The sequence below is a fragment of the Hakea prostrata genome, chromosome 9, assembly GCF_041222555.1.
Source record: "Hakea prostrata isolate BN-2017 chromosome 9, UWA_Hpros_2, whole genome shotgun sequence".
In the NCBI taxonomy this organism is placed as follows: domain Eukaryota; kingdom Viridiplantae; phylum Streptophyta; class Magnoliopsida; order Proteales; family Proteaceae; genus Hakea; species Hakea prostrata.
The window spans coordinates 11,702,031-11,721,008 of NC_142608.1; the positions used below are offsets into that span (position 1 = coordinate 11,702,031).

General features: G+C 36.6%; 2 protein-coding genes across 3 annotated transcripts; both read left to right on the forward strand.

Annotated features, from left to right (window-relative positions):
• Positions 1-5,592: 5,592 nt before the first annotated feature.
• Positions 5,593-13,430, forward strand: LOC149004654 (E3 ubiquitin-protein ligase AIRP2-like). 2 transcript variants are annotated; one of them, XM_089167666.1, is made up of 5 exons: positions 5,593-5,905; positions 7,549-7,699; positions 7,800-7,866; positions 7,965-8,199; positions 12,179-13,427. In XM_089167666.1, the coding sequence occupies exons 1-5, from the start codon at positions 5,826-5,828 to the stop codon at positions 12,387-12,389; spliced, it is 744 nt and encodes a 247-aa protein (XP_089023792.1). In that variant the 5' UTR covers positions 5,593-5,825; the 3' UTR covers positions 12,390-13,427. The 2 variants fall into 2 exon arrangements, with proteins under 2 accessions (XP_089023792.1, XP_089023793.1); XM_089167667.1 differs by having other exon boundaries at positions 5,814-5,905; positions 7,544-7,699; positions 12,179-13,430.
• Positions 13,431-14,721: 1,291 nt separating this feature from the next.
• Positions 14,722-18,103, forward strand: DES-1-LIKE (fatty acid desaturase family protein). The gene is made up of 2 exons (XM_089167668.1): positions 14,722-14,982; positions 17,045-18,103. Exons 1-2 carry the CDS (start codon positions 14,827-14,829, stop codon positions 17,882-17,884), a joined length of 996 nt encoding a protein of 331 aa, XP_089023794.1. The 5' UTR covers positions 14,722-14,826; the 3' UTR covers positions 17,885-18,103.
• The last annotated feature ends 875 nt before the right edge of the window (positions 18,104-18,978 follow it).

An 18,978-nucleotide genomic window follows, 5' to 3' on the forward strand; every position in this document is an offset into this window, starting at 1 on the left:
ACACCACCCCTTATGGTTTGATGGGCAAGTCCCCTCAGCAAAGATGCTGCCCGACCATCCCAACTCACTCTTGGGACGCTTGAAGAAAATCACCCAACCTGGAGGGTTGAACTTACTGAGATAGTAAAATTGGGAGAAAAGAGGAAGTGAATGGGTAATCTGGAGTTCGAGACACAACCCAACGAAACCTATGATATGTCTCCAGCTATTCGGGAGAAGCATATTGGGACAAAGGTCCCAATGATTGAGAATTTCAGCAAAAAGAGTAGAATAAAAAGGGAATCTCACTCCACTTTTCAGAGTATCAATGTAAATTGAAAACTCCTCGGGAGGATTGGAATCGGCTCTCTCATTCGGCTTGGGAACCCAAAGGAGATAGGAGAAATGAAGAAAAGTTAGTAGAAATCTCATCTACTTCTGCAGGGCGAATGTGGGAGAGGTAGAAGCATGGGCCATTGGTAGGCCTCTTTGATGGTTGGGAACTCCCAGCAATTGCCTGATGGGAGGCTTTATGCTTTGGGGAAGATGAGGGAGAGGTAGTTCTACCCTTAGCTACATTCCCTGGTTGTTCCCTAGGGGCTGAAAGGATGGAGGTCAAGCAACGGTTGGTGATCCTCTCATTCTTATCACCCGACAGCTCAATTGAAGCGGAAGGGCTAGGTTGATTGGCAGAATCATCCCCTTCGACCATTCGGTCGATGGAATCATCATTGAAAGTTCTGCCACTACCCATTGAGGAAGAAGAAATTGATTCTAAGGGTTTTTGAAGGAAAACGGAAGGCTAGAACCCTAACGAAGCTAAGATAGAAGTTACGAGCCCGAAAGAAAAGAAATGATGGAACAAAGAAGAAACAAAGCAAAGGACTAAGAAACTTACTTGTTTGATCTTAAGCTAGTTGAAGATTGAAGCTGGGAAACTAGAAATCGCAAGAACTTGCTGAAGACTTCAAGCGTAAACAAGTTCACGAAATGGCAAAGTAAAAGTTGAAGCTGAAAAATGAAGGAGTTTAAATAGACCAAGAGAAAAAATTTGAACGAACGAGATTGATTTTGATCAACGATCGAGTATGAACAACGGTTCGAGTAGTAACATCCAACGAACGAGATTAATCAAGGCCTCAACAGTTGCAAAACAAAGACGGTTCGTGAAAGAGAGCTTCCTGATGGTGCATGTTCCCAAGGAACACGTGGCGTTACAGGCGCGGAGCACGATGAACGAAGTTGTTCGAGAAGACGTGACGTTTTTGACAATGAATGCAACACCTGAAGAGCGATCGGGAGACTAAGGAACGTTTGAACTTCTCTCTACAAAGCCAAAGGCTCCCATTAGAGATAACATACCAAGCGATCAGTTTATCTCTCCCGATCACTTGGCCTAGGGGGCTCATGAAGAGTGAAAAATAATAATGAACTAGATGAACCATGGTCGGTTTGATTAATTTAATCAAGACCGGTTCAAGATCAAGTGAAGAAATAGCGTAAGCATGAAGAAACCCGACGATTATGGAAATAGATGTGTTCCCGTCAAATTTTAGATAGATGATCGTGCCACACATGGAAACTATAATTGATTCTTAGAAAAGAGAATAACCCTATGATCGGACGGCTACAAAGAAAGACTATGAATGAATCCAACGATTGAGAATAAGAGATGAATTCTATATAAACTAAAGTATCACAAGAATCAGGGGTATCTGAATCATTTCCCTCCACTATCGTTTTCAATTAAGCTTTATAACCAGCCAGAGCTCTGTGGTGATTCAATTACTGACTTAACCTTCGGAGGTGGGTTCCTGACCACTGAATTGGCCTACATTTGATGTTGTTTTGTAGCAATCCGAAGGTTGATAAATTTTTGAATGCATTAGTGACATTAATATCATCATTTTCCGCCAATGGAGGGTTTGTAAAGCGGTAAATGCCCAACCTCCCACGGAGAGGTCTTGATTAGCACCCATTCGGCGGCATTAATATTCTTATTCCCATATCGGTATATAGAAAGCCCTTAATGCAAAAAAATATATATCTGCATTTTTCGGATGAATTTTTTTTTTTAAGGCTTTTATATATATAACATTATCATCAACCAAATGGTGATGGAATCTCCTGACATAATGGTATGGACAACAGCCACGAAAAACGAAGAACTGATACACATCCACTTGAGAAACTGCCAATTAAGTAATCTGAAACACTTTCATCACTACCTTTATCATGAATCTGATCTTTTTATGAGGAAAACGACAAGGCTCGAGACCAGGATCGCTTTCATTTACCTACTTGCCATGATAAAAAATAAAAAAAGAAAAAAGAAAAAAAGAGAGATAATTAAATGATGCTTGTATCCCTCATGGAGACTAGATTTTACACAAATGCCATTCACTTAATTTCTTTTAAATTTTTTTTTTTTCAAAAAAACAAATACCATACATTTTTTTCTCCAAGATATGTGTCTAGGCCAATGTTTGTGCACTTCGACTAATCCATAGGGTATGTAGCCAGTCTATATTAGGTTTTTAGGAGATTTCAACTCTTGACCTCTAAATTATCAAGATGTTCTAATATTGAAAACTCTAATGGCGACAATTAATTTACATTTTTTCTGACATTTCTATCCTTGGGGTGTTTAGGTACGATTTTAGTTGAAGCAATTGATTTGTGGTTGTGTTTGGTATTGTTTACGAAACTTGTGTTAGTTTTGAAAAAATGCTTAGAAAAATTACAAACACTAAAAATAGATCTAAATCATTAAATTTTCTTTTTCTGGTTGAAAATTATTGTTCACTTGTCTTATATACACAATATATCATATATACACGTACACTAGGGGTGTTGATGAATTGGTTGGGTCGGGTTTGTCTAAAGCCAACTTTATCCTAAGGACCTAAGCGCTAAACTCAAACTCTACCTAATCCTATCAAGGTTTGAGAACCCCAAACCTAAACCCTACACTACTAGAGTTTTCCTAAGACCGACTTGCCTGATTAACCTTGATAGGGTTTGACTATGATTTTTAACTCTAGAAATAAAATAGTATGCGTGGGTTAGTGGCACCAAGGAGACTTGAATGCTTGACCTCTTGGTTATGAAGTGTCATATTTACCAATTAAGGTGATCTTTTGGGTGGTTAGTGAATATTTGGTTAAATATTTATTCTAACTCAATTTATATATAATTTTAATTAATTAACTAAATTAATGTTGGATTGGGCCGAATTGGCTCAATTCTAAATTCAAACCCTACTTAACTCTATCAGGGTTAATTATATTGTAACCCAACTCCATACTTTTAAGTTTAAAGAGTCAGGTTGAAGTTATATAGGCAAAGGATTGCTTTTTATTTATATAACACACCCTTCAAAACCAAAGGGTATAACAATGTATTGTTTTTCATATCCCTTCCTCTTATTTTATGAAGAATCTATGCCAGCTTTTCCTCCTTAATTTCCAGCTTTGCAAGATTATAACTCTTTATCGGTTGAGGCATTACATGCTTGCAAGTGTAGCAAGGTCTTCCTCTTTCTAAGATTCCAATGAAGTGAAGCTCAAAATGTGCATATGAAAATGATTACTGATTCAGGGTGCTAATGGTTGCAGGTGTTCAAGCCCCTGGTTAAAAGGTTGAGATGAAGATATCTGTTAGTCCTCCTCAACAGCCTTGGCCATATTACCTGCTGCCCTTATTGCTGCAACTAACTGATGAACTTTCAACTAATCTTTACTTGTATATATACCAGTTATGTGTTTGAATAGGTAATCTAATGGGCAGGTAGAGAAAGTAGAGTCCGATCATGTAGCACACCCCCCCCTTTGCCCGGGGGGGGGGGTTTTTTTTTTGGATAATTGATGTATCAGCACCCTTTAACTACTGAATGAAGTTGTTTGCTATCTGTGTTGCTTTGCATTCTCATCCCACACTGGGAAAGCTTAGTCCATAAATAGTTCTTGTATAAAATTTGGTAAGAGATTTCATATATAAGTCTATATAATTTATCACTAATATGATATGAGAATGAATTGAACCTGATCTATTCATTAAGAGGTGTCAATCAACTCTTTGGTGCTAATTACCCTATCTCTTTTTCCTATCAAATTTATAAGAACAAATTGCACCAGCATGAAAAATGGAAGTCTTAAGAACACTCACACCCAACTTTTTGTTAAAAAAAAAAAATAATAATGTTGGATTTTCACTGGACACATTAGTCCAATCCATTACTGATTACCATAAACTAGTGTCATGTATATATATTTTTTAATTCTAAAATTATCCATTTTAAGTATGTGAGATTACTTAAATACCCTTACTTAATTACGGAGAAAGAAAGAGAGAAAAACAAAAAAAGAAGAGCAATGCAATCCTCTTTATTGGAATTCACTTCACTGGCGAGATAGAAGCCCTGCTGAGATCTATGAGCAAAAACACAATCGTCTTGCATATTCCAATCTTCAAATAAATTGGTAATAGAATACAAGAATTGATTAGCTGTAAATTGAGTCAAATAATAATCAAATCCTGTTAATCGAAGCACTATTAAATTGAAGACGCAAATCTTGTTAATTGTCCTTGACTGTAAGTTGGTTTCTCGAAAGCACACAAAATTTGATTTCAGCTTCTCATTCGAGTGGGAAGAGGGTTACAATTATTGGAGTGAAAAGAATAGGGTGAGAGAAATGGTGAAAATTATTGGAGAATAAATATAATAGAGAAGGGTGATGAAGTATTTTTGCCACATAACATACAAGGGTATAATGGACTTTGCGGTTGGACAACGAAACATTCTAACAGAATACGATCTATTTGTTTTTCAAAGATAAAGTGAGGTCTGAGTGTTTTAATGCCTCCATTTTGAAGTGCGAATACAATTTACTCAATTTATAAATACAATTTTATCTTACCCAAACGAAATATAAAAATAAAAAAAAAAAAGCCAGCAAAGCCGCTTTTAATGCCTCTTTGTTTCATCATGCTGCCACTTGAACCACAAAAGTAGGTGTGCAGTCTTCAATCAGAAAACCCACCTTTTCCTATCCAAGTAAAATATGTAAAAGAAAAAAAAAATCATTTCTCTTTTCATCCTGACTTGATATATACATCTTGAGATTTTGATTTGATTTGGGTAACTTGCCAAATTAAAGTTCAATTATTATACAGAGATGGTAAGAACACTTAAACCAGACAAGGCAAGAGTTTTAATTCAAATTTCATGGAACAGTCCAGGTCAAAGTTAAGACTGAGTCACTCCTGCCTTTATTGAAAAAAAATTTCGTATAGCTATAAACAAGGTGGAAGGTTAGGTTTACCATAAACTTCATAGCAATGGGAAGAAAAACAAATTTAAGAAAACAAATTCTCGGACAGCAAAATTTGGTTAAAATTGAGGACTTTTCCGTTATTTATGTGAAAAGTGAGGGTAACTGTTGAGAAAATGGAAATTTCCATCATCGCTGCGTGAAGGCAAAGCCACCGAAAGAAGTGGAAAAGTGGCAGCGCGGAGGAGAGTGGATAAGGGCATTAAAGATCTCCTGCCCATCGTCGATGTCCATCCACTTTTTGTTGATATATTGTTGTTTGTTTCTAATTTTAATTTTTTATATTAATGCAAACCCATCTTTTCTTCCACGTGGAATCGATGGGAGGCCCTCGGTTTCTGGTCTTCTCTCTCAAAAACAGTAGAAACTAGAAAGAGTAGGAAGGAAGAACTGAGGAAGGCGAGTAAGTTAAAGAAGAGAGAATCGGGATTTTTCTTTTTCTGGGCGAAAAGGGTTTGTTTGATGACTTGTAATTGATTGATTCCCACAGTCACAAGGTTTCAGAGGAGGGAGATGTACCTGGGTTCCATGCGAAAGTCTTTCAAGGATTCTCTCAAAGTTCTTGAAGCTGATATCCAACACGCCAATACACTGTATGTTTCATATCTGTTTTTATTTTTTCTTTCTTCCTCCCTTTGTTTAGTGCTTGTCTAAGGGCGTTTTCTGGGTTTTTTCTTTTATGAGCTTCTTCCTTCCTTCGCGTTCTTTTGCTTTGATTTTGTTCTTGGAATTAATAGCTACCCTGAAAGAGTGCTTCATGGTTTGATAGATGAGAACTTTTTTCTGATTTAAGTTTCTGCCTTCATGTACAAGGGGTGCTTCAAATTTGCGTTTTTTTTCCTTCCATTTTCTTTTTTTACGGGGATTATTTTCTAGCATCCCAACTCTCCAACTGGTGGCTGCTTTGATGCATTGACTGTGTATCATTTTTTTGGGTGCTTTCCTAATGGGTATTTTCTCTTCTTTTTTTTTTTTTTTTTTCCTGGTAGTTGGTGGGAAGGGGGTGGGGGTGGTTGGGTTGAGTTGGGTGGTGGTGATGGTGGAGCGGTTGCTCTTGCTTCTTTTAATGGTCCAGAGTTGTGTTTTATTTGGCTCTACTTGTTGATGTCTTTAATTCCTCTGGGCATTTGAATTTCTTCTGGCTTAATCATGGTTTTCTCACTAGGAATTCCCCTGCCTTCTCTTTTTTGAAAATATTTCTAATTCTGTTGTTTCTTTATTTGTTTTCCTGTACTCTGGCTCATTAGAGAGTTGTTTGTATATTTTGGCTGTTTGCTGTGAATAGCGTTGATGAGATTGGACAATGTGATGATCTCCCTGGTGTACTGACCTGCTTTTATGTGGAATTGTTTCTTATTGTTGTAAATAAGATAATTGATTTTTTTTTAGTTAATTTCTGGAGAAGTATAGGTTGAAGTGCTCTTCCAACCTCTGTATAAGAATGCTGCATTTGCTGACTTGTTATCTGTGGAATGTAAAAATTGCCAACTTAGAAAACTGGGAACTTGAATAAATTCCACTTGGTAGCAACTTCCTAAACATTCCCTACTTCTTGAGGCTTGTTATGCAATTTCAATATCTGTTTCACATTTTTCTCTTGTTAGAAAACACAATATGAAATTCTATCTTGCAACTTTGTCACAGAGAAATATTAAGCAGCTAAAATAATGCATGCTGTAGTTCTCTTCCCCGGAAACCCACCTTTGATTCCACTCTCTGTGGTTTTTATATGCATGGTTTCCATAATCAAGCACACAATATGAGGAACCTTAGGGCTTTCAAATGTTGAAAGATGAGGTTAGCATAGGCAATATGACATGTAGAGTCTTGAATATGTCCTTGTCGAAGCTGTGGTGGTTTTGAATGGAGGACTGATGAAGAGTTGTAAATAAGTACCATACTGTGGTTAGTCAGACCTTCCAAGTGGAGCATGACTGCTAGATTTTATGCATACATATATAAGACTGAATTCCAGTGGTGGGAAATTCATTTTCTCCTAGACCATTGATATTTATCCTGCCTTCACTCTATAATTGTTTTATGGTCAGTTTGAAAAGTGCAATAAGAGGCAACGGTGACTGTTAACTGTCACCTTCATCATAACCAGACTCCAGTAACCATATATCAAATCTGCTTTACTGCATCTGCTTTTCTTACAGAACATATAAATATATCAATTAAGTTTATTGTTGTATTTTCATGGTGATTTTGTCTAATCTTGTAAGGCATAGTGTAGGGCGTCAGATTTTCCAAGGGAATATGATGGTGCCTGCATTCAGATGCGTTTGTCATATAGCCCTGCAGCACAACTGTTCCTTTTTCTAGTGCAATGGACAGATTGCCACCTTGCCGGTACCCTTGGATTGTTGAGAATCCTGATTTATAAGGTCTAGACCTATCCGTTAACTTGCATTAGGTCCTAAGAACTTTTACATGTACTTCCAGTCACATTTTTAGTCCATCCAAGGAACTCACTGAAAGCTACAGGTGTACGTGGATGGCACAACAACTATGTCAACCCATGAAAGAAGAGCAAGTATCAGGGAGTTCTATGGTACACAACAGTCATGACTAAATTTTCTTCTTCCAATCTACATATTTATTCACTGTGGAGTCTCAATTTATAACTTCTTATTCCTATTTGCTTTTCAGGTGTAATATTTCCTTCTCTATCGCAACTTCAAAGTGGTGTTACTGATACGGAGGATAAAAAGCAGAAAGCAATCTGTGTGGAAAGGTACAGGAGGAGAGATGATGAAGAATGCAGACAAATTTCAGAAATAGACATTGAAAGAGAAGAAGAATGTGGAATTTGCATGGAGATGAACAGTAAAATCATGCTACCCAACTGCGGCCATGTTATGTGCATGAAATGCTACCGTGAGTGGTATGTCCCTCTATCTCGTCTATGCGTATGCTTTTAAATCTTGCAACTACACTCATAACTTTTTGCAAGTTTCTGAACCCTGTTGGCTGTTGTACTCTCCTACTGACCAAAATAGTCAGATTACAAATTCTGTTCCTGCTTTGACGTGTGTATGTGTCTTCTATTCAAATCTTCTTTGTGCAATTATAATTGTATTTTGCATGAGAAGTGTAGTATGTTTTTGTGATGAACAAAAATATGAATTCTGGTAGTCCCAACAAGCCTTTGAAATGGTTGCAAACAACCTCCAAAACCTTCCAGAAGCCCCTGTTCGAGAACCCTTTCTCCAGGCACAAGAACAAAGTGTATGCTTAGTGGCTCACTTAAATGATAACAGTTCTTCCAATCAGGCTAGGTTTTCAGTTAGGGGCCAAACAATCTAAAGTGTAAGTGCAATTACAAAAGATCCTCAATCCTCATCCACTTACTTATCTGGTCTAACCGCATGTGTACAGCGGAAAATGCATATATATATATATATATATATATATATATATATATATATATATATATATATATATATATATATATATATATATATATATATATATATATATACACACACAAAACCAGACTCAACCACTGCTTTTTGTGTGTTTTTGTTTTCAGAAATAAAGTATATTATTGGAATTTGGAACAGTACTTAAATTGTGTTTTCTGGGAAAGCCCGGAGTATGCAGGATGTACAAGGTAATCTAGCCATTAATGAAACAACTAATTAAGAAAAATTAGGACGAAGTAGTTTTTGGGTGCTATCAACCTAGCCAAAAGCAGCCCAAGCTGCAAACTGTACAAACTTGATGATTGGTAAGTTGCGATACCAATCCCAATTGCTAGGCGAGACGTGGCTAAGATATGATGACAATGAAAATTTCCAGCATATAGCCTTATGTTTCGATTAGAAAAGGCTAATATTTTGGTCAGATCTCCAAAGTATTAAGAAATTTTTTTACACCTGATGTATACATTTTGCCTGTTTCATCCTATATGCAAATGACCAAAATTATGCTCACTTTAGATCCATGATTGTGCATCCTGACCATACACTTTGGAAGGTGAAAGGGATAACTGAAAAAGAAAAAAAAGAAAAAAGGTGTAATTTTACTGCTGTTTTTTTAAAGCATTACAATATCTGTAGTTACAGCTTTCTTATTAGTTTTATACTGTGAGAATATCTTTTCTTGTTTGGCTCCTACATATTTAGTAAACATTGTTGATGCAGCTCACATAAGTCATTACTTTATTAGAAATAAGCCTTGGGCACTTGATCACAGGTTCAAGTCCCGGAAAAGGGGGGGGGTAAGACTGCATATAATTGACCCCTATCCAGGCCGTGCTAAAACCAGACTTGGGTTGGGTTATGCAGTGTTTCAAGTCTTGGTAGGTATCCGCACAATACTTATCTCCTCCCCCCGCAAAAAAAGAAAAAAAGAAAAAAAGAAAAAACCAACCAAAAAAAAGCCATTGATTCAGTTCGATGCAGGGCCAATTTGGTTTGATACAGTCCACAGGCAAGATATCGAATTTTGAACCTGCAAAAGGAAAGTCGGGAGTGAGAAGCATTCCTGAGAGCAACTGAACACCCGAGAAACTTGTTTTCCTTTCGGTATGAGTTGAAATAGACCATCTAAACTTAAAAAAAAAAAAAGGTGGGGAAGTTGGAATTCTAATCTGGGGTCAAAACAGAGCTGGCCAAAAGGTGGGGAAGTTGCAGATCTCTTATATTTTTTTGTGCTCAAGTATCTTTTCGACTTACTTACTTTTGGGGTTATGCATTACCAGATTTGGTGAAATGATTCAAATCCATGGCTCCATGCGCCAAGCTGTAATAATCTGTTTTATGCTTCAAAACTGTATTTTGTGTGTACCACAAGCACAACCATACATTTCTTTAGCATTTCCAAGTGTACCTTTTGTGTATCTCGTGTCCTTCTGAAATTACACCCAAGACCAGTACTTAAATCCTTAGGGTTATATATTTGTTGGGCCTTTGATCCCTTATGTTTTCATTGTAATGGGCCACTTTAGTGGACCTAAAATATGCTGTAAAATTTAGGTATATGGGATTAGGCTTATTTAGTTGGTTATATGTAATTTATTTTAGGTTGATTAATACGCTTTGAACTCCCTGACCTTTTGTGAAAAACTTTCCTTTTAGTATTATGCTGCTTCTTTAGTTTGCTTTACAGTGGGGATTAGGAATATGCTTTAGATTTTATAAATAGCTTGTAAAGAGCCAAGGCTTGTAGCTGATGTGACGATTAATTTGAATGAGTTTTGATTCAGTGGAGTACTATGTGATTCAGCAGAGCATGGGAGATCCTTAGAGGATAGTGAGATTCAGATCCTTGTTCTTGGTGGCAAGCCATTAATTACCTAGCTTGCCTCTTATATTCTGCTTTCTTTGCAAATTAACTCTTTTTCCCCCCCTAATCAATTGATCTCGGCATTCAATGCTTGGTAATCCATTTTGAATAAACATACTTCATTCATCACTCTTTTGTTAGTTTTAGAGCGTTTGGAGCGGGGCCAAATGGAAGCTAGGGGCTTCCCCCATAGAGAGCGGGAGAAAGGGTAGGTGAAGAGATGGTCAAGGTCCTCCAAACTGTTCCAACAAAGGACACAGTTGGGGTTGGCAGGGCTATGGCAGCGAACAGCAAAAGACTTGGTGGGGATGCAGGGACTGAGGGTTCTCCAGAGGGTAATGGAGTATTGAAGGATGTGTGGCCTTTGAACCAAACCAAGGGAGACCAGGGGGCAAGGTTGGAGGGGTGTGCGGATGTGGTTGTTTATGTTGGATTCAAAACATTGCTTGTGTATGATTTGACCTTGTTCCTGGGTTTGATTAGGTTCAGTTCACTTGATTTACTGCTGTTAGTTTCTTCAAATATGCCCCGTTGGGTTTCAGAACATTCTTGAGTTACTTTGTCCAAGTCTTAGGTCTAATTCACTTTCAACGTTTGAATTAACCAGCAAGAAGGGAGTTCAATTTGAATATTAGGCCATACCTTTCATAAGTTCCTTGCTTCTTGAATTAGTGCTACTTTTGTTATCTGTGGTTGGTCAACTAGGGTACACTGTTTTATGTAAATCTAAGTCTTCGGAGTATTGTCAGTTTGTTTTTAACTGTACTTTCTTGGCCATGTGACAGCTGGTTTCATCCTGTTTTCTGCCAAGAATCTTCTCTAATTAAGTGGCATTTATAATTTAAAGTTTTTTATTTACATAAAAGGGAAAACAAAAATTGTATTTTAAGCTGTGATCTGATATTATGGTGGTAATTGGAAATCTTATATTTCATTATTCTTTGACTCCTCGTAATCTAATATTTAATTATTCTTCGGTTCTTTTCCGTATTGTACAACAAAACTAGACATATCAGCCAACCATTGTGTCTCGTCACCAACCCATAAAGGAATAAATTGATGGCATACATCTCAGCCATGGGATATTTCTTTTCTATGGTACAGAGTTAAGTGTTCTAGGTTACACCATCCAGAAATTTGAAAAGATATTTTTGTTGTGAGAGCATCTCATAGGTATAGCTGCTATATCTATTTGAGCGGGGAATTCAGAACAAAGCAGAAGAATAGACTGGAGGTTTTTATTCCTGCCCTGCTTGCATTATGCTTTCTTGAGTGAGAGCTGTGTTGGTGGGTTTTTCATTTTTGCCTGTGTGATTATTTTTTGTTGTTAATGTATTGCCTCCAACTTTAGAAGCTCTTGTTTGACATGCAAAAGAGCATGATTGATCATATTGAAATTATCTATTGGCAAGGCCTTGTAACTTGTAATTTGCTTGATGTCCTCACCATTTGGATCTCTGTCTTCTTTTCTCTGGGTAATGGATGAATCGAGGCTCATGAACATGAATGCTAACTTTGTTTATCCATTTGTCTATATAATCCAAAAGTAAAGCTATGGTTAACATATTTTGCAGGCATTCGAGATCTCAGTCGTGTCCTTTCTGCCGTGACAGTCTTAGGAGAGTAAACTCAGGTGATCTCTGGGTCTTCACTGATAGCAGGGACATAATCGACATGGCCACCCTTACTAAGGATAACCTGAGGAGACTCTTCATGTACATAGATAAGTTGCCTCTGGTCATCCCGGATACTGTTTTCGATGCCTACGATTCTCATGTGAAATAATAGGTTATCTGGGTTTGAACTGTTTCCCTAAGTTTTCCAGTCAGCTGTGGCTTCAGCTCCATGCTTCCTTCGGCATAGTTGCAGCTGGAATCAACTTCCACTTTGGCTATCATAGGTAGAAGAATAGTATTGCTTCCTGTTTCTTCCATTCAAACATGCCCTGTTTATTTTAGGCATGGGGATTGAAGATGAGATCCATCATGAGAAGCTTCTAAATTGTATTTAGGGAACATATACATGTTTGTACAGATTGGGAGCTTGCCCATAAAAGCTCTTCAATTTCAAATCTCACCACTATATTTACCAAGAACTCCTGGACTAATTACCAGAAAGAAAGCCCAATGAATTTGAGTAATTGGGGGATTGTCTTTTCATTTACCTGAATCAAACTACACTTGGGAGGACTCCAGAGGTTCACTGCTGTCATTCTTCAGCTGTAGTCAATGCTCAATTTCATTCAAGATTTTAATCTTCATGTAGCATTAGGGCATTGAGGTCTAGAACAATGAAAGAAGCTTAAGGTTATATGATGTACCACAAATGCAATTCTTTCTGGGGAATAAGATTATTTGACATCTGGGTTTCTTCATATAATTCCGGCTAAACTAGAATCAAGATATGATGTCTTTTTCAAATGAAAATCAAGATATGATGTTGGCAGGGAAAATAGCTCCTTCCCTGTTGCAAGGGCCACTCTGCCTTAAAGCCATCAGGCTCTCCTTGATCGAATATTTTCTCTTGCCGGATATTTATGTCATGATTAATATATTTTTTTTAATTCCCGAAACAGTAAATGTGGTTAAAAATGGAATCTTTTTATAAGTATTTATGCTCGACATGATTTAAAGTTGAGTTAGTACTATATTTAAGATTTCAGAAATCGTAATTTAGAACCCAATTAGAACATAACTGAACCGAAACAGAGTAGGTTTGGATTTAGATCGCATTTAAAATTGACTCAGTTTTTAGATCTTATGGGAAAATATTTCTAAGCTTACTTTTCTCTTAAAAGTTTTACCATCAATTTTTTTTAAATGAATTTTATTTTCCTTCTCTCTTGATATTATAAAATGGCTAAATTATCTTTGTTTTTCTCTATGGATTATATTAATTTTTAATCTGTTTGTTCTTTTTCATTCTTCTTTGTCTCCCTTTTGGGAGAGTTTATAAATGAATATATATATATATATATATATATATATATATATATATTATACCTTTTTTAATGGGATTTATTATTATTTATATTTCCCTTTTTTATTATTTTTTTATTGTTAATGGAATCCATTAGATGTGGTTAGATGTAATTGTTATAATCTATTAAATATACTTTTCTTAATTTTTCTTTCTTTCACAATAATCCATCAAAGGAAAAAGATATAAATAAAAAAAAATAAAGAACTTTTATAAAAGAGAGGAAAAGGAAAAAAGATAGAAAAAACAAAAATACATATAATAAAATATTATAGATTTCTATAGATAAAAGGAAAAAAATATATAAAAAAATGATTAAAATTAAAAAAAAATAAAGGATAATTTGATTATTTTAAAATAAAGGATAAGTTTACTGTTTTTGGAAAGAATGATAAGTGAAACTTGAGGGGAGTATAATAAATAGAAGTGAGGGGAGTATAATTTTTTTTTTTTTTTTTGGTGTGTCTAAGGGGAGTATAATAAATAGAGGTTAAGTATAGGGAGAAAGAAAATTTTCATATTAGTATTCATAATCCAATATCAAACTAATATCAAACAAATTAACCCCTTAAGGTAAATAAACATTCAATTTTCTTTTAGAATTGATAGCTTTATTATTATCACGGAGTATGAGACTATTACATACCACAAGAAACCTGTTCTCTCCACATGCTGCCGGTCATTGGTAGTTTTATCATTACCAGGGAGTATGAGACTATTACATACCACAAGAAACCTGTTCTCTCCATGTGTGGTCATTACCGATTGAGCAACTCTTCAATATATTTTCATTTTCTAAACAAAATATAGCAATTCTTCAATGTATTTTCATTTTTTGAACAAAATATATATGTGACCTCCTATGTGAAAGCGATGGGCTTTGCCAACTGAGCCACCCTTCGGAGTTAAATATATATGTATTCAATTTAAACAACAATTTTTACTTGCGTTTCAAACCCTTGGATTGTACTGGAAGCGATCAAGATTCAAACGAGAGGATCGCAGCCATGCATAGGCGGGCCCACGGAATAAAATGACGATAACTGTTTTTAATACAAAATTCTGAGAAACTCTTCTAGCCTAAAAAGATTAAAAAAAAAAAAAAAACCTTCGAATTACTAGAACTCCACCACCTCTCACGTTCGTTTTTCATTTTTGGCCTAACCTTCGATTTTCTAAACTAAGAAAGTTTTTTAGTCGAGTTTGTTTGTTCATCAGAAGCGGCCGAGACCAGAATAGAGAGATGGGCGGGGAAGAGAGAGAAGAAGGAGTGCTAATGGCGAATGACTTCTTCTGGTCATACACAGACGAACCTCACGCTTCGCGGAGGCGACAGATCCTCTCTCAATACCCACAAATCAAACAACTCTTTGGACCTGATCCTTGGGCTTTTCTCAAGGTCTTCCATCATTTCATGCCCACTTTCTCTTTCCTCTATTTGTTCCATTCCAAGATTTTTCTCCCCTGTTGTAGATAGATAATGTGGATCCTTATTTGCTTGTTTTTTTTAAATGAATCTTCATTTTGTACTCGAATGTGCTTCATGCTGGTCTTGGATCTACATCATATTCTCTCAAAGACTACTTTTATTTTCATTTTCACCCATCTGCATTATGTGGGTTTCACTTCGTTAATACGTAGTTCTACCTTATTAATCTTAACATGAGATCCGGATTTCTCTAGGGGTTACTTTTATATATAGATTTATATTGGGAATTCAATTTTAATTCCTGCTGCTTATTTGATCCATTCTCACATCGTATGAGCGGTCTTAGATCCTATTCTTTTTAAGTCAGAATGACATTTAACCATGTAGTCCCATATTTGTTTCAATGAATAATCGAAGATTTTTCGTTTGATGTGAGTTCACTATGGCTTCTCTCTCTTATCAGTCTAGTCAAGTTTTTACTAGAACTTCACAAGGTTATTTCTTTCGTAAATCAATGCCCCTGCCCTTTATCATAATGATTTGAAGCTCACATTGCTTAGTATTCTCATTGCCCTTATAGGCTTATACCAATCAATGTAGGATCCCGAGAAGATATAGTTTTTGCAATGCCATTTTGAAAAGTTCTAATTTTTGGTTGTGTTGAGGTCTGTCCTTTCCCCTGTTTGTGCAGCTAGCCCTGCAACAGGTTCTGAATTTTTGCAATGTCATTTTCCTTATTTATGGTAAATGGTCTTGCTGACAGTTGCCTAAGTGTGGGTTGTATATGATACAGAAAAAATAGAATAGTGCATTCACTGATTTTAAATGCAATCACTGTGCATTTGAAAAATGGAGATATAAAAGAGCAACCTACTCTGAAGATGGGAAACTGGTGCAAGTTGGATACTACTATAAAACATGGGCTTCTAACATGAATTTGAAGATGTAAAGTGATGTGAAAAACCAAGAGTGGAGACCTATTTGTTTGATGTTGAATTCATTGTTTGTTAACACACTAAGTACATATCCAGGTTTACCAAGAAAAAAGAAAATTACATATCCAGGTTTTCTTCTTCTGTTCAACAAGGAAAGGAAGCTGTTTGATACAACTTCTTGAGTTCCCTACTTTTTGTAAATTGCTGGAGATGACTTCTATGTCCATATCAATGCTGGATCCTCCAGATTCTTTCTTGTGTTTGTAGTCTAATTTTTTCATAAGTACTTTTTTCTTTCTTTTATCTTATTAGTAGATCATCTTCTGTATGATACCTCTCTAAAAGAAAAGAGTATATTTATTCACTGTCTCTTCACACCAAATCTTGTGTTCCATAAAGATTAAAGAAGTAAAAGTTAAGACACACTAAAAATTCAGTTAATTAGTGGTTTATAGAAGAACATGAAGCTTCCTATGGGATTCAAGCAGCTATAGGAAAAGCATTCTACAGGCAATTCCTCTAATGGATTGGTAAACCCGAAATTCATGAGTTGGTTCTATGTGAAATTGATCAATCGTTGTGTTGCAATGCAGGGAATTCTAGGAGAACACAATTCCATTCGTCCATTTAGAGTTGCAATTATACTCATTTACAAGAGAAAACCTGTCTTCTTAAAATCAAGAGAATTCAAACAAATAAAAGTCACTCCGTTGACTAGAGTTTGTTATTTTCTGCTATAGCAGTTATATATAAGAAAGTGTTCGCTGGTATCCATAAATACATTTCCTTCTGCTGTTCTTGAGTAGTTTCTAGATATGTTGTCTATGTTATTGTTCAATAGACAGTGATTGTTTTGCTATTCATTGTGCTTATTGAGATTTGATAATGATGGCAATTGATTGATGAACATGTTCAAACATGTGCCTAGATATATTGTTCTGAGTTGCTACTTCTGCTTGTGAAACAAGCATGTCATACAACACTGTTCCAGATGCTGTTGTTTTATCTTGGCTGGTAGACTTTGATGGATTTGCGGTTTCTGTCTGTCCGTCCAGGCTCAATGAGCTAAAGCTAATGGTGTATTCATCCTTGTGCAGATTACTGTGGTTGTTCTACTTCAGCTATGGACTGCAACTTTCCTCCACAACGCCAGTTGGGTGAAAATTTTGACAGTAGCCTATTTTTTTGGTTCCTTCCTCAACCACAATCTTTTCCTAGCGATCCATGAGCTCAGTCATAACCTTGCTTTCTCAACCCCAGTCTACAATCGTTGGCTTGGGATCTTTGCTAATCTTCCCATTGGTGTCCCCATGTCTGTCACCTTCCAAAAGTATCACCTGGAGCATCACCGCTTCCAAGGTGTGGATGGCATTGACGTGGACGTCCCTAGCTACACCGAAGCCCACCTGGTCACTAATGCTATCTCCAAGTCCATATGGGTACTATTCCAGCTCTTCTTCTATGCATTCAGGCCTCTCTTTATCAAGCCAAAGCCCCCTGGGTTGTGGGAGTTCTCCAACTTGGTCATCCAGATTGCACTTGATGCTGTGATGATCTATTTCTGGGGTTATAGATCTTTTGCTTACTTGATCCTTTCTACATTTGTTGGTGGCGGAATGCATCCAATGGCAGGCCATTTCATATCAGAACACTATGTCTTCCATCCAGAACAGGAGACGTATTCTTACTATGGTCCCTTGAACCTACTTACATGGAGTGTCGGTTACCACAATGAACACCATGACTTTCCACGAATTCCTGGGAGCAAGCTCTACAAAGTAAAGGAGATTGCCCCAGAGTACTATGAAGGTTTCAAGTCATATAGATCTTGGAGCCAGGTGATTTACATGTACATCATGGATCGGACTGTTGGACCATTTAGTCGGATGAAGAGAAAGGTACCCAAGAGCAGCGAGGGGAGCAAAAAAGATGATTAACTCAGTTGATTGATTCTTCTTTGTTTGGGGATAATTTTATGTCAATTGCAATTCTTTGTAAAAAATTTTGAAGGGTCAGGAAGTTATCCATTTTCACTTGCTGACCCGTAGAAGTGATAGGGGATTTGTTCTTAAATTGATCATCTACGTAATGAACATTCTTTTTATCATTTGATGTGTTTAGGCATGTATCATTGCACCTGTTCCTCTGAAACACCTCCTCCCTTCTTACTGTCTTCTTTTTTCGCGAAGTACGTGCTTTTGTTTTAAGATTCAAGAAGAGAAGTTCTCTGCAGGACTCCGGAACACCATTCCTACTGAACAGCCGTTCCAGGGTATGAACTTAAAATGGTACTTCACAGTGTTTTTGTTCTTGGAAAGTTTTCAGCCACGTAATGACTTCTTCAACAAAATTATGAGTATTTCCTTTGCACTTAAGGAGGTTGGCTACTTGGCTTGGCCTGTAAAGTAATCTAAATGCGATGATAACACACAACATATTCGCAAAATTTTGAATCTAACAAATGGTAACAATAAGTGGCTAACCAATTTTGTTTCATAGATTTTTATATATGGGAAAGCTAGTTCTTTCTTTCAATTCTTGGCGGAGATCCAATTTCCATTTCATGAATGTTAATCTAAAGGTTACTAGTACAGGGGAATACGTTGATGGATCAAGAATCCACAGCTGTGGATTCTTCTAAATCTTATTTTTTTCACTATTTCACTGTGCTGATAAATGGGTTCATCTGTGATCACAAAAAAAAACAGGGATTTCCCATATCTTTTGGATTTCATTCTCACAATTTCTTAAAATTTACCCCAAAAGAAACTGTTTTAGTGTCTTATGCTTATCTAAGACAAATGAGATGCACCCCTTCCAGAGTTCACAACCCTCTTTTTTGTCATGAAGATGAGCATGCTATCGATGATCATGTGATCCTCCATTGAATGCCTTGCGTTCCCCTCAAGTCTTGAGTACCTGAATTTGAGAACTAGTCCAGATCAGCCGAAGCCATTCCTGATTCCCACTGTTCTGAAGCAGTGTCAACTGGGTTATGTCGAGTGAGCTGTTCAGGTTGATTATCTATGAC

Bases quoted from the DNA above. Each gene is read 5' to 3' on its own strand.
- LOC149004654 (XM_089167666.1), top strand. From the start codon at position 5,826: ATGTACCTGGGTTCCATGCGAAAGTCTTTCAAGGATTCTCTCAAAGTT. The intron at 5,906-7,548 runs GTATGTTTCATA...GGCATAGTGTAG, and splicing joins ATCCAACACGCCAATACACT to GGCGTCAGATTTTCCAAGGG. The intron at 7,700-7,799 runs GTCTAGACCTAT...TGAAAGCTACAG, and splicing joins TGAGAATCCTGATTTATAAG to GTGTACGTGGATGGCACAAC.
- DES-1-LIKE (XM_089167668.1), top strand. From the start codon at position 14,827: ATGGGCGGGGAAGAGAGAGAAGAAGGAGTGCTAATGGCGAATGACTTC. The intron at 14,983-17,044 runs GTCTTCCATCAT...ATCCTTGTGCAG, and splicing joins ATCCTTGGGCTTTTCTCAAG to ATTACTGTGGTTGTTCTACT.